Source organism: Eretmochelys imbricata, chromosome 2 (assembly GCF_965152235.1).
Source record: "Eretmochelys imbricata isolate rEreImb1 chromosome 2, rEreImb1.hap1, whole genome shotgun sequence".
Classification (NCBI taxonomy): Eukaryota; Metazoa; Chordata; order Testudines; family Cheloniidae; genus Eretmochelys; species Eretmochelys imbricata.
In genome coordinates this window covers 185,600,649-185,614,674 of record NC_135573.1, presented here as the reverse complement: position 1 = coordinate 185,614,674, position 14,026 = coordinate 185,600,649, and the positions used below count along the sequence as shown (strand labels likewise).

The following is a 14,026-nucleotide window of genomic DNA, read 5'->3' as shown; positions in this document are numbered from 1 at the left end:
ACAGAGCCATCAAGCAGGAAGTGAAACAAAGGAAACTGGAAAGCTTCCCCATAGTCTTTTGTCTCCTGTTACCCAGCGAAAAATGGTCTTCAAGAGGGGAACAGCAACTCCAAAAAGGAGGGACAAACACCCCCAGGCACCCCTCTTTCTCTCCCTGCCCATCACATTCACAGCACCAGAAGTGATGAAAGAAGCATTTGTTGGACACTGGGAGATGGGATGCTGACCTAAGAAGTTTTGTCAGTGAGACTGCTGAAGGCATGTGGTGAGAAAACTTGGCTTTGAATTTAACATAGTTTGTTAAGTTAGGCACTAGTTGCATTTTATCTTATTTTTCTTGTAAACATTTCTGACTTTTATGCTTCATTACTTGTACTCACTTAAAATCTCTATCTTTGTACTTAATAAACTTGTGGGGTTGTTTTTTTTTTAATCTAATCCAATGTGTTTAAAATGAAGTGTCTGGGAAATTCCATTTGGGGTGGCAGGTTTTGTGCATATTATTTCTATTAAAGAAATAATGGATTTTATATAAATATGTATGGTCCAGGAGAAGACTGGGCAGTACAGGGCATACATTTCTGGGGGGAAATCTGAGACTAGGAGTGTGTTGGGGAAACCCTGCAGTATAACCCAGGCTGGTAAGAGCCAAGGTGTGGCAGACTGGCTGCAGTAGACAGACAGACATAGCTGGGAGTGACTTACATGCTGGAGGCTGATTGTGAGCAGTCTCTAAGCTGGAGGCTACAGCAGCAAACCATAGTAAAGGGCACCCCAGGTTAGAGGGTAACACAGCTACTCATTAGTCTGGAATGTGCCCCAGGTATGTCACAAAGAGATAGGTTGGTTTGTTTTTCTAAAAAGACTCCAAATGACAGTTGCCAGCGAGACAATACTTTCCAGGTAATCAAAGCAAGATTTAAAGAATATGTTGGAACAGATCCCGAATGTATCCACTAAAAGAATAGCTATGAAACTAACAGCACGAGTAAATCCTCCTCCTAGTCATTCCCCTGTATACAACTTCCAGTATTTACCCTCTTGAAAATTTGTGTGTTCTTTTAAACTCCTATCTAGGTGGTGCTGGGAATGAAAAATGTAGTCCTTTATATGTTCTGAAAGCACAACACTGTTCTAACCAAAAAATTTATTTTTTCTATTTAATTTAGCAAAAGACCAAAGTAATCCTTTCACTTTATCATAGGCAGGATAACGTCATTCTTCTGTATCTCTTCCTCCAACACTATTTTAATTTGACCTTTTCCTTTTCTTTCTTCTGTCTCTACCATGCCTCTTTCCTTTGCTCTTCCCTCCCACAATGCTTGTAGAGTAAGGCTAAATCTCGGCCTTGCCTTGAGCCCTGAAGAAGAATGTGTTGTTGTTGCATCCAGGAGCAGATCATGGACAGATTATGACTCAGAGTTCATGTTTGGAGTTCGCAACACTTCTAGCATCCAACACCAGAAGTGCTATCAGTGATAGACCTCTCCTCAGAAAGATATCATGGTAGCACTTCTTACGTCTAACAAACAGAAGTAGTGTTACTCATTGACAAAAATGCAACTTAGGTGAAAATATACACAGAAGTGCTGGAAAACCAACTCTTCCAAACCAACACTGTACACAATTGTATAGAACAGTGAAAAATATGGAATACAGCTTGAAACATTTCACCATGCCTTAGTTACAAAAGTATTTTAGATTTTTTTTTTAAATAAAATGGGAATTTGAGATTTCTAACAGTGATTGATATATTGCCTCTAAAATTTGACAGAAACCATGACTGCTCCCTTCTACTGAAAGCTTTTGCAGTCCATTTATCTGCCGCTGGAGATCAGAATGAGAGTGTCTCATATACTTTAAGAACATAATGAAAACACTCTTTGCACTGACCTTCTTCGATAATGGAAGCTCTAAAGCAGTATTTCCCAGACTTGGAACACTGTTTGTTCAGGGAAAGCCCCTGGCAGGCCGGCCAGTTTGTTTACTTGCCGTGTCAGCAGGTTCAGCCGATCGCAGCTCCCACTGGCCATGGTTCGCTGCTCCAGGCCAATGGGGGCTGCAGGAAGCGGTGGCTGGGATGTCCCTCGGCCCACGCTGCTTCCTGCAGCCCTCATTGGCCTGCTGCAGCGAACCATGGCCAGTGGGAGCCGCGATCTGCCAAACTTGCGGACGTGGCAGGTAAACAAACCAGCCCGACGCGCCAGGGTCTTTCCCTGTACAAGTGGCGTCCCAAGTTTGGGAAACACTGCTCTAAAGCATCAAGAACACTTCCATGCCTCAAAATTAGCTCTCCCTTAAAATCATCCATAGAAACCCAGTTTAATCAAAAAATGGAGCCAAGACAATAACTCCTAGTCAGACAATATTGATGTCTCTTAATTCAAGCACTTGGTGCCTAGGTACTACTATTATGCGTGCACCAAATATCCATACACAGTACTTTCCAATAACGGAAGTATTTTTTCATTACCATTTGCTTTCTATGAACTCCAAGAAATAGTTTACAGTAAAACAGAATCTCTCACCTAGTGAAGCATAGGATCCAGGAGGTAGACCAGCAGCAGACAAGCGCCCAGCTCCTGTTGGCTGTCCAGCAGCATGGCGTGCCTTTGCACCTGCAGCAGCATTAACATCAATGTCACTGCGGGACCTCTGCAGTGTTCCTGGACTTGGAGCAGTCTTGCTGCTACTTCCTGAAACTAAAAAGGGTAAAGATGGTAAAATTAAATCTAAGCCCACTTATTATCAAAAGTTTGGTTAAGATTTTCCATCTCTATCCAGTATATGGTCTTATAAACCATACGGTTAACTTGATTCAATACATTCAATACAATCCTAAATAATATAAAAAGTAACTATATTAAGAGAAGGCTAAGGTTGCAAAATCAAGCCCACAAAAGGTATTAAAATGACAGAATTGTGGTTGCCTGTGCACCCTTAATTCGGCCCCTCTGTGTATTACGATATAATCTTTAATTACAGAATCACATACTATTTTTTCCAGTAGGATCCCTGCCTTATTCAGTGCATAGAATAGACAGTGCTCACGGAACGGGGATCATTCATTTATTTTATCTTCCTCATTCAATGCACTGTCACAGGCCTTATTTAATACACACCATTCCATCTTCCTGCCCTGTGCACGAAGTACAAAAGCACTAATTTCCACATAAGCAGTTCTGTGGTCCATTCATTATAGTATCCAAGTGCTTCATAAACATTAATTTATCTTCACATTATCTGTGAGATTAGGTGATATTATCATCTCCAGTTTCTAACTGAAGAACTGAGGCAAAGAGATATGGACAAATTTGTCCACTGATTTAAAATGCGCAACTTGATGCAACTAGGACCAGATTTTTAAGAGTACTTAGCATTTTTCTAGCACCTTATATATTCACAGCACAGCTCTAGTTCACTTCAGTTATGGCTGTGAGTGTTCAGCATTTCTGCAAATCAGACCACTGGGTCTCAAGTTTGGCATCCAGAAAATGAGAAACATAATGGCCACCGGTAAAAAAGTGTGGTTTAAGTGACTTAGACAGCATCAAATAGGATCACTGTGAAAGAAACAGGGATAGAATTTGATTTTCTAGGGCACAATTCAACTACCTTGCCTATGAGACTATCCTTTCTCTTCCTGTAGTCTCCTGCCTCACTCAAAACACTCTTCCAATTTCTGCATTAGATTAAGCAAAAGTCCTACAGACAACAACAGTCTCATTCACTACACAACCCTGACTCATTCCCTGATCAGGTCCATCTTGCTCACTGAATGACGCAGTGGTCCTGCATAAAAGAATAGTATGAGATTCTTATCAATGCATACACACAAGATGGTAAATTAAGGTAGCAGAGGTAACTTAAATTCTTGCATTTAACCACCCTTTGAACTTTACAGTTTCAACCTAATATGGGGGGGGGGGGTTGGTTTTTTTAAATCTATTTATTTATTTAGAAAGTTTAACAGGTTTACAAATCACAGTCATGTAAATATCAGAAACAAATGGATAATTACAACAGTGAGTTTATTTTTTTTGTTTAGAGAAAAATTACGCAGCAATATAATCCTCAAATCTCACTAACAGAATGTTACCTTATTACAGAGTGAGCCTCCTTATACAATCCAGGATGTGATATTTCTGGTAACTTTATTAAACTTAGCGAAACTACCAATTGCTCATATTTATCAAATCAGGCATGTCTATCAAACATTAATATTAAGACAATTGGCAGGTGTGCATTTTTTTGGCAGGCAAACATACTTTAAGCATTGAATATGGTAGCCACATATCTAAGGGTCTATTTTTGCTGGGTACATAGATAATTGATGTGTTCATTTTTCTATTACAGAAAAAATAGAGTCTTACGAAAAATGATAGCAGTCTAAACTATAGGTGGAACTGGCATCAATGCATATAATAATGCAATTCTGTATCCGAATAAACAGAAAAATACAAAAAAATCTTAAATTACGGCTAAGTCTAATTTAAAATAGGAACATAACTTTCTAGATGGTCAATTTATAAGACACAAGTCTATTTGTGTGAATTGTACAGCAATGAGAGCATACCTCTGCCAGCTATACTTGCTGGGCTGGCTGTGGACCATTTAGAAGATAAAGGACGACTGAAAGAAAAGCAAACAATAACTATATTAGTAAGAAATGAAAATTACGAAAACACTTCTCAGTCCTTCATCTTTTTACCTCCATTTTCTGTTTCTACTTTCTGGAGTGTTTTCGTGTAACACACATACTATATAGAACGACGCATAAAGCATGCTCATCCTAATACATCATCTGCTTTTGCACATTACAAAATTAATTCCTTGCATTAGTATTATTTAATACTTTGGTGACTGCAGACATAATATAAACCCTTTAATATAAACTGCAGGCATACAGAACTATCAAGATCCATCCAGAAGCTTGAGGAAAATATGTTGGGTGCTGAAGGTGGCTCGATTCGGTTTCTCTTGCTTTGCTTTCCACACCTCCTCACACATAAACCCCACTTTTAAAAAAAAAAAAAAATCTCTTCTGAACCTACTCCCTGCTCCAACTCTTGTTCTACATTTTCTTCCAATCCTGCCTTGGTGAGTAGTTCTGCACAAACAAAATTTTCTGGTGCACTCCTCTCCCTCAATCACTAATTGTCAACTCTCTCCTCTGCCTGACACACACAGGCACAGAGTAAGGAGCCAAAAACCAGTTCTCTTGTTCTCAAGAGCAAGGAACACTCCCTTTATTAGTTCTCAGCCTCCAGTTCTGGCTATATGCTTCACAAGTGAGAAAAGGAGAGACTAAAAGACAAAAGGAGACTAGTAGAACACTAACAAAATGAGGAGACATCTGATGGCAGGATATTTGTTCATTGATTCATCTATAGCCATTTCTATGTTAGGACACAGCTTGGCGGAGAAAAACACAAACAATAATCTGATGAGGTTCAACAAGGGTAAGTGCAGGGTCCTGCACTTAGGACAGAAGAATCCAATGCACCGCTACAGACTAGGGACCGAATGGCTAGGCAGCAGTTCTGCGGAAAAGGACCTAGGGGTGACAGTGGACGAGAAGCTGGATATGAGTCAACAGTGTGACCTTGTTGCCAAGAAGGCCAATGGCATTTTGGGATGTATAAGTAGGGGCATAGCCAGCAGATCGAGGGACGTGATTGTTCCCCTCTATTCAACATTGGTGAGGCCTCATCTGGAGTACTGTGTCCAGTTTTGGGCCCCACACTACAAGAAGGATGTGGAAAAATTGGAGAGAGTCCAGCGAAGGGCAACAAAAATGATTAGGGGTCTGGAACACATGACTTATGAGGAGAGGCTGAGGGAACTGGGATTGTTTAGTATGCAGAAGAGAAGAATGAGGGGGGATTTGATAGCTGCTTTCAACTACCTGAGAGGTGGTTCCAAAGAGGATGGTTCTAGACTATTCTCAGTGGTAGAAGATGACAGAACGAGGAGTAATGGTCTCAAGTTGCAGTGGGGGAGGTTTAGGTTGGATATTAGGAAAAACTTTTTCACTAGGAGGGTGGTGAAACACTGGAATGCGTTACCTAGGGAGGTGGTAGAATCTCCATCCTTAGAAGTTTTTAAGGTCAGGCTTGACAAAGCCCTGGCTGGGATGATTTAATTGGGGATTGGTCCTGCTTTGAGCAGGGGTTTGGACTAGATGACCTCCTGAGGTCCCTTCCAACCCTGATATTCTATGATTCTATGAATATTCTATTACTCAAGACAAATATATATCGCTCCTAAGCTTTAAGCTGGCTGGCAGTATGGTAGGGCTTGTACTGTGCTGGTACTGTGCTGGTACATGACAGTATGGTGTACTGACACCTGTGTCAAGTTGCTATATTGCTTTTATAAGAAAATCTTTAACTGTTTTGGTTGCAAAGAAAACCTCAAATATGCAAGTATTTAAATGATGCAGAGATTTCTATGCAAGTGCGCAGATCCTGGAATAATAGCTCTGAAAGGTTGTGAATTGACCCATACATTTGATTCAGGAGATAATTCAGATGTCCAGTGATAATTTAAATGTCAGAATTAACTATTTCATTCTTCATGTGAGAAAGCAAATGGAGATCGCAGATCTGCACAATTTACTGGAAGTGACATCTCATTTTTGTGACATAGCTAGGTGGTGTTTGGAACATACTGCCATTTATTTTAGCCAACTAAACTTAAGGAGCCAAGCAGAGCATATGGGCATATTCAGCCCCAGTGAGGGGGAGCCAAGCTCAGGAAGCCCAGTGGAGTTTAGTCAGGAGGCCCAATTTTATTTTGAACACTTGCACAATCTAATTTAATGTCTTTTTTTTTTTAAATGACTCACATGGGTGAAGCTTATTTTGTGAGCAGAACTTAGAAGAGTACTTTCTGCAATTCCCCACACAATTCTACCCCTAACTGCCACGATCATAAAAGTTAAAACAGCATAGTCAGGAAGGTAAACTAGATAAGTGCTGGTCTCAGAGTAGCTTGATTAGTATGTTGCAGATCTTCCCTTTCTGAAGTGATCTAATTAATTTAATTCAAATCAGTTTCCTTGTAAGATTGAAGGAATCCATTTACCAAGCTTTGTAAAGCTTCTATAATAAGAGACATGATAACTGAAATAAAGAAAATATTTAGTTCTCAACTCCTTTGGCTACTGGATGAACTACACAGGACTTTTTTTCCATGACAAAAAATTATAACATTAATAGTAGAGGCTAAATGGGGCGGGCGGGGGGAAATGTGACATTTAAAACTAAAAATCCTTCTAACTTTTAAAATTCTCCTTTTGTAGGTAACCAAAATTTCACACCAAAAATTTACTTTACAATCTTGCGAATCTATTTTAGTAAGGATGCTGGCAGAAGTAATATCACTTATTCACAGAACAATAGTGCCCACAGTATACTGTACAATTAATCTTGGGCCCAAAGGATCTGTAAGATTTATATTTATTTAAGATTCTTGCAAGTTAATAATGTTGAAAACCACAGAGAATCACATATACTGGTAAAAGGTGACATACTGATTTGGCAGACTCCCAAGATCAGTGTAGGGAAGAGGGAAGTGAACAATCACAATAAAAGCCAGAGTAGTAACTTCAGGGTAAAAAGGTAAAAAATCACTCATTTGTTTTTATTTCAACTGCTTTTAATATTCGTATTTCCTCCTCCAGCTCCCAACATTCCCACACAATTTACCTTAAATAGTTTGGGAGCTACATGGCTTCCAAAACACAGATGTAAAGCTACTACCCAGCAACGGTAAGTCCTTTGATAAGATTCTATCTTATCCATAATTCAATATTCAGTCCACATGCAACCCTTCAAGTTTCATGAACGAATTACTAATGAAGTTCCTAGTAGTGATTATGCATTAGCTTAAGCAAAGGGTAAGCAAACCATCTGTGAATGTACATATTCATCGTTGAAGATACAGTGTTGCCAACAACATTTCCTATAAATTTCTATTTAAAAATGTTTAGATAATTACAAATGACATATTGCAGCTAAAATTTGGCATGGATAAAGGGAAGGAACTCAATTTTTAAGGCTACCAGTCAAAAGTATTGCTGCCAAAAAATTAACGTTTCAGTGTTTGGGTGGGCATTTTTTCTACTCCCCTTTGGCCCACAAACAAAATCAGTGAAATCAAGTTAACTCATTTAGGAAATCACTTATCTAGACTAAGGTCTTGACAGTTTCGGTTTCCCAAAATTTGGCACCATTAGCAGATTGGTTCTGAGAACTGAAGCGGTATATTTGTTTTCCACACAGATTTCTTTTGTAGCCTATAGAAGATGTGATCTAAGAACAGAACCTCATATATTCGGGATGTCTTCCATAATTTGAAGGATAGAACCACCACATACTACTCTTTCCATCACCACATGCAGCTTCTATTTATGAAGCAAGGCCAGTCCTTTTCCCATGAGGCTTCTAAATGAAGAGAAGGTGTACCTATTGAGGATAGCAGTACTGTGTCAATTTCAGCTAAGTGCCAATTTCAACTTCATTTTGGCAATTAGAACAATACTGAAAAAGAAAACTGAAGCAGTACTTGAGAAGATAAAATTAACTCATTTTTGTTCATCATGGAATTCTCACTACTCCACTGTTCAGATGAAGTGTAGGCACATTAGAACCAGACAATTTTTATTCTTTCAAACTGGGAATCATTTGACACTTACTTGAGGCTCTCCTGTGAACTTGAAGATGACCTGTCTGACTGAGGGAGAGATGCTACACTGCCAGAATTCTTCAAGTAAGTCTGGAGACTTCTTTGATATGATGGCTCAAGGTTATTGTACAGGGCCTCTGCTTCACCAGGAAAGTGACTTCTAAGACCCAGGTAAGTCCTAAAAAATAAAAGAATAGCCAGGTAGAATTGTTACAGGGTTTGTTTTTTGTTTGTTAATTTTTTTTTTTAAACTACAAAGAAAAAATGAAAATCCAGCTGTGACACAGGCTAGAAAGGGTTACACAACTAGCAGGCTAACTGACCCAAATTCAACCTTTAGGAACACATTAAAAAAGTATGTCAATGGTAATTAGGGCCATTTCATGTTATATAGACTAGAGCTTTGAAATGGAAACCTGTATTGTTAGAGAATTAGAGGTAATACTAATTGAATGTGTTTACTTATATCTTGCTAATGTTAACCATGTAAACAGACAGTTTCTATTGATTCAGAGATCAAAAGGGAGTGTTAACATTTAGATGAAACTTGGATGTGACAACATCATTGCCTATATTTCACTTTGAAGTTAGTAGTAAACCTTCTATGAACTGCTTAATTAATAATTATCTTATACTAATCAATGTAGCCAACAACCAGTGATGCTTAGGAAAGAGAAGGTTACTTCAAAAGACTGTTGTTCACACAAGGACTGCAGGCTGGCAACAGGTTGCAAAAAATCTCTATAAAAACTCTTGGGACCTGATCCTTTCATCTCAAATTTGCTTATGCTTCATCGGGGGAGCTTGGACCACAAGACTGAGATCTCCAGTGCCATCTGGATCACCCTGACATTGAACATTGGACTGAACCTATGGACTAATTCTAAAAGAACTCTGTACAACTCTAAAGCTCACCATCTCCACTACGAAATTGACCTAACAACAACATTCATGTCTGTATGTATAATGATCTTTTAAATCAGTAGTCTCTCTTTTCTTTGTTAGTAAATTTTAGTTTAGTTAATAAGAAATGGGCTACAAGCATGTATTTGGGTAAGATCTGAAATATTCATTAACTTGGTGGGTAATATGTCCGATCTTTTGGGAATCGTAGAACTTTTCAGATGACGTACAAGATTTTCAATACACCTCATCATATTTGACTTGGCTGTCTGGTTGGGAGCCCAAAGACTGGGTTGCTTTTAGGGAACTGTTTTTGGCTTCTGGGTAACCAGTAAGGTACTGCAGAAGCTGTTCTGTTGTTGGGTTGGTAAATCTAAGTATCAGAATAACCACCAGTCTTGGGGATTCTCTGCCCCATTCTTTGCAGTTTGCCCTAATTGAGCAATCTCAGAATGGCTCCCCCGGGACCCCAGTCACACCAGCACTGAAATATGTGCTGAATGCTTCCCCACTAGCCAGGTTATGGAGACATCTAGCATGAAAGTCTGAACTAATCTTTCCAAAATAACTTCTGTCCTCCCATCACATTCTCTGTGAAACTCTTTTGATATTTCCTGCTCACTGAAAATACCCCAGAATACACCATCAAATATTGATATGGAAGGGGGGGGTTCAGCTGTTGTGACCTGCACTGGATGTGCCATGTTTGTCTTTCTTCCACAGGACAGAAGCGACTTTGTCTGTACAAAGTGCAAGCTGGTCTCCATATTGGAAGAGAAGATTGAAGGTCTGGAGCAACAGATAACGACCCTGCGTTGCATACGAGAAACTGAGGATTTTCTAGACAAAACTCAGGATAGGCTTCTAGGGGCACAAAGCTCTAAAGATATAGAACAGGTTGCACAGAGGAGCCAAGAGTCCAGTGAAGAAGCTTGGCAACATGTGACCTCCAGAAGAGGTAAGCGGAATGTCCGGGTTCCAGTAACACAGACACAGGTAACTAACCGCTTTCATGTTCTCTCCGCAGGTATCGTTGCGGAGAGTGGACCAGATGATATGTCTGGGGCGAGAAGGCAGAAGGAGACTCCACTGGTTGGAAGGCATGAGATGCGATGTCCTGAGGTTGGGGGTTCCACGACCACCACTCCCAAGAGGAGAAGGCGGGTGGTGGTGGTCGGGGACTCTCTCCTCCGGGGGACTGAGTCATCTATCTGCCGCCCTGACCGGGAAAACCGAGAAGTCTGCTGCTTGCCGGGGGCTAAGATTCGCGATGTGACGGAGAGACTGCCGAGACTCATCAAGCCCTCGGATCGCTACCCCTTCCTGCTTCTCCACGTGGGCACCAATGATACTGCCAAGAATGACCTTGAGCGGATCACTGCGGACTACGTGGCTCTGGGAAGAAGGATAAAGGAGTTTGAGGCGCAAGTGGTGTTCTCGTCCATCCTCCCCGTGGAAGGAAAAGGCCTGGGTAGGGACCGTCGAATCGTGGATGTCAATGAATGGCTACGCAGGTGGTGTCGGAGAGAAGGCTTTGGATTCTTTGACCATGGGATGGTGTTCCATGAAGGAGGAGTGCTGGGCAGAGACGGGCTCCATCTTACGAAGAGAGGGAAGAGCATCTTTGCCAGCAGGCTGGCTAACCTAGTGAGGAGGGCTTTAAACTAGGTTCACCGGGGGAAGGAGACCAAAGCCCTGAGGTAAGTGGGAAAGAGGGATACCGGGAGGAAGCACAGGCAGAAATGTCTGTGAGGGGAGGGCTCCTGCCTCATACTGGGAATGAGGGGCGATCAACAGGTTATCTCAAGTGCTTATATACGAATGCACAAAGCCTTGGAAACAAGCAAGGAGAACTGGAGGTCCTGGTGATGTCAAGGAACTGTGATGTGATTGGAATCACAGAGACTTGGTGGGATAACTCACATGACTGGAGTACTGTCATGGATGGTTATAAACTGTTCAGGAAGGACAGGCAGGACAGAAAAGGTGGGGGAGTAGCACTGTATGTAAGGGAGCAGTATGACTGCTCAGAGCTCCGGTACGAAACTGTAGAAAAACCAGAGTGTCTCTGGATTAAGTTTAGAAGTGTGTGCAACAAGAGTGATGTAGTGGTGGGAGTCTGCTATAGACCACCGGACCAGGGGGATGAGGTAGATGAGGCTTTCTTCCGGCAGCTCACGGAAGCTACTAGATCGCATGCCCTGATTCTCATGGGTGACTTTAATTTTCCTGATATCTGCTGGGAAAGCAATACTGCGGTGCATAGACAATCCAGGAAGTTTTTGGAAAGCGTAGGGGACAATTTCCTGGTGCAAGTGCTAGAGGAGCCAACTAGGGGGGGCGCTTTTCTTGACCTGCTGCTCACAAACCGGGTAGAATTAGTGGGGGAAGCAAAAGTGGATGGGAATCTGGGAGGCAGTGACCATGAGTTGGTTGAGTTCAGGATCCTGACACAGGGAAGAAAGGTAAGCAGCAGGATACGGACCCTGGACTTCAGGAAAGCAGACTTCGACTCCCTCAGGGAACGGATGGCCAGGATCCCCTGGGGGACTAACTTGAAGGGGAAAGGAGTCCAGGAGAGCTGGCTGTATTTCAAGGAATCCCTGTTGAGGTTACAGGGACAAACCATCCCAGTGAGTCGAAAGAATAGTAAATATGGCAGGCGACCAGCTTGGCTTAACAGTGAAATCCTAGCGGATCTTAAACATAAAAAAGAAGCTTACAAGAAGTGGAAGGTTGGACATATGACCAGGGAAAAGTATAAAAATATTGCTCGGGCATGTAGGAATGAAATCAGGAGGGCCAAATCGCACCTGGAGCTGCAGCTAGCGAGAGATGTCAAGAGTAACAAGAAGGGTTTCTTCAGGTATGTTGGCAACAAGAAGAAAGCCAAGGAAAGTGTGGGCCCCTTACTGAATGAGGGAGGCAACCTAGTGACAGAGGATGTGGAAAAAGCTAATGTACTCAATGCTTTTTTTGCCTCTGTTTTCACTAACAAGGTCAGCTCCCAGACTGCTACGCTGGGCATCACAAAATGGGGAAGAGATGGCCAGCCCTCTGTGGAGATAGAGGTGGTTAGGGACTATTTAGAAAAGCTGGACGTGCACAAGTCCATGGGGCCGGACGAGTTGCATCCGAGAGTGCTGAAGGAATTGGCGGCTGTGATTGCAGAGCCATTGGCCATTATCTTTGAAAACTCGTGGCGAACCGGGGAAGTCCCGGATGACTGGAAAAAGGCTAATGTAGTGCCAATCTTTAAAAAAGGGAAGGAGGAGGATCCTGGGAACTACAGGCCAGTCAGCCTCACCTCAGTCCCTGGAAAAATCATGGAGCAGGTCCTCAAAGAATCAATCTTGAAGTACTTGCATGAGAGGAAAGTGATCAGGAACAGCCAGCATGGATTCACCAAGGGAAGGTCATGCCTGACTAATCTAATCGCCTTTTATCATGAGATTACTGGTTCTGTGGATGAAGGGAAAGCAGTGGATGTATTGTTTCTTGACTTTAGCAAAGCTTTTGACACGGTCTCCCACAGTATTCTTGTCAGCAAGTTAAGGAAGTATGGGCTGGATGAATGCACTATAAGTTGGGTAGAAAGCTGGCTAGATTGTCGGGCTCAACGGGTAGTGATCAATGGCTCCATGTCTAGTTGGCAGCCGGTGTCAAGTGGAGTGCCCCAGGGGTCAGTCCTGGGGCCGGTTTTGTTCAATATCTTCATAAATGATCTGGAGGATGGTGTGGATTGCACTCTCAGCAAATTTGCGGACGATACTAAACTGGGAGGAGTGGTAGATACGCTGGAGGGGAGGGATAGGATACAGAAGGACCTAGACAAATTGGAGGATTGGGCCAAAAGAAATCTGATGAGGTTCAATAAGGATAAGTGCAGGGTCCTGCACTTAGGACGGAAGAATCCAATGCACCGCTACAGACTAGGGACCGAATGGCTAGGCAGCAGTTCTGCGGAAAAGGACCTAGGGGTGACAGTGGACGAGAAGCTGGATATGAGTCAGCAGTGTGCCCTTGTTGCCAAGAAGGCCAATGGCATTTTGGGATGTATAAGTAGGGGCACAGCGAGCAGATCGAGGGACGTGATCGTCCCCCTCTATTCGACATTGGTGAGGCCTCATCTGGAGTACTGTGTCCAGTTTTGGGCCCCACACTACAAGAAGGATGTGGATAAATTGGAGAGAGTCCAGCGAAGGGCAACAAAAATGATTAGGGGTCTAGAACACATGACTTATGAGGAGAGGCTGAGGGAGCTGGGATTGTTTAGCCTGCAGAAGAGAAGAATGAGGGGGGATTTGATAGCTGCTTTCAACTACCTGAAAGGGGGTTCCAAAGAGGATGGCTCTAGACTGTTCTCAATGGTAGCAGATGACAGAACGAGGAGTAATGGCCTCAAGTTGCAGTGGGGGAGGTTTAGATTGGA

General features: G+C 42.2%; 1 protein-coding gene across 15 annotated transcripts in view; it reads right to left on the bottom strand.

Annotated features, from left to right (window-relative positions):
- The window catches only part of CLASP2 (cytoplasmic linker associated protein 2), a 276,272-nt gene that overhangs the window by 123,567 nt on the left and 138,679 nt on the right, over positions 1-14,026 (bottom strand). For all 15 annotated transcript variants that reach the window (XM_077811095.1, XM_077811084.1, XM_077811089.1 and 12 more), the window contains exons 16-18: positions 8,702-8,869; positions 4,577-4,632; positions 2,529-2,702 (exon numbers count right to left, since the gene is read on the bottom strand). In XM_077811095.1, coding sequence (XP_077667221.1) covers positions 2,529-2,702; positions 4,577-4,632; positions 8,702-8,869 — 398 coding nt within the window. The remainder of the gene's footprint in view (positions 1-2,528; positions 2,703-4,576; positions 4,633-8,701; positions 8,870-14,026) is intronic.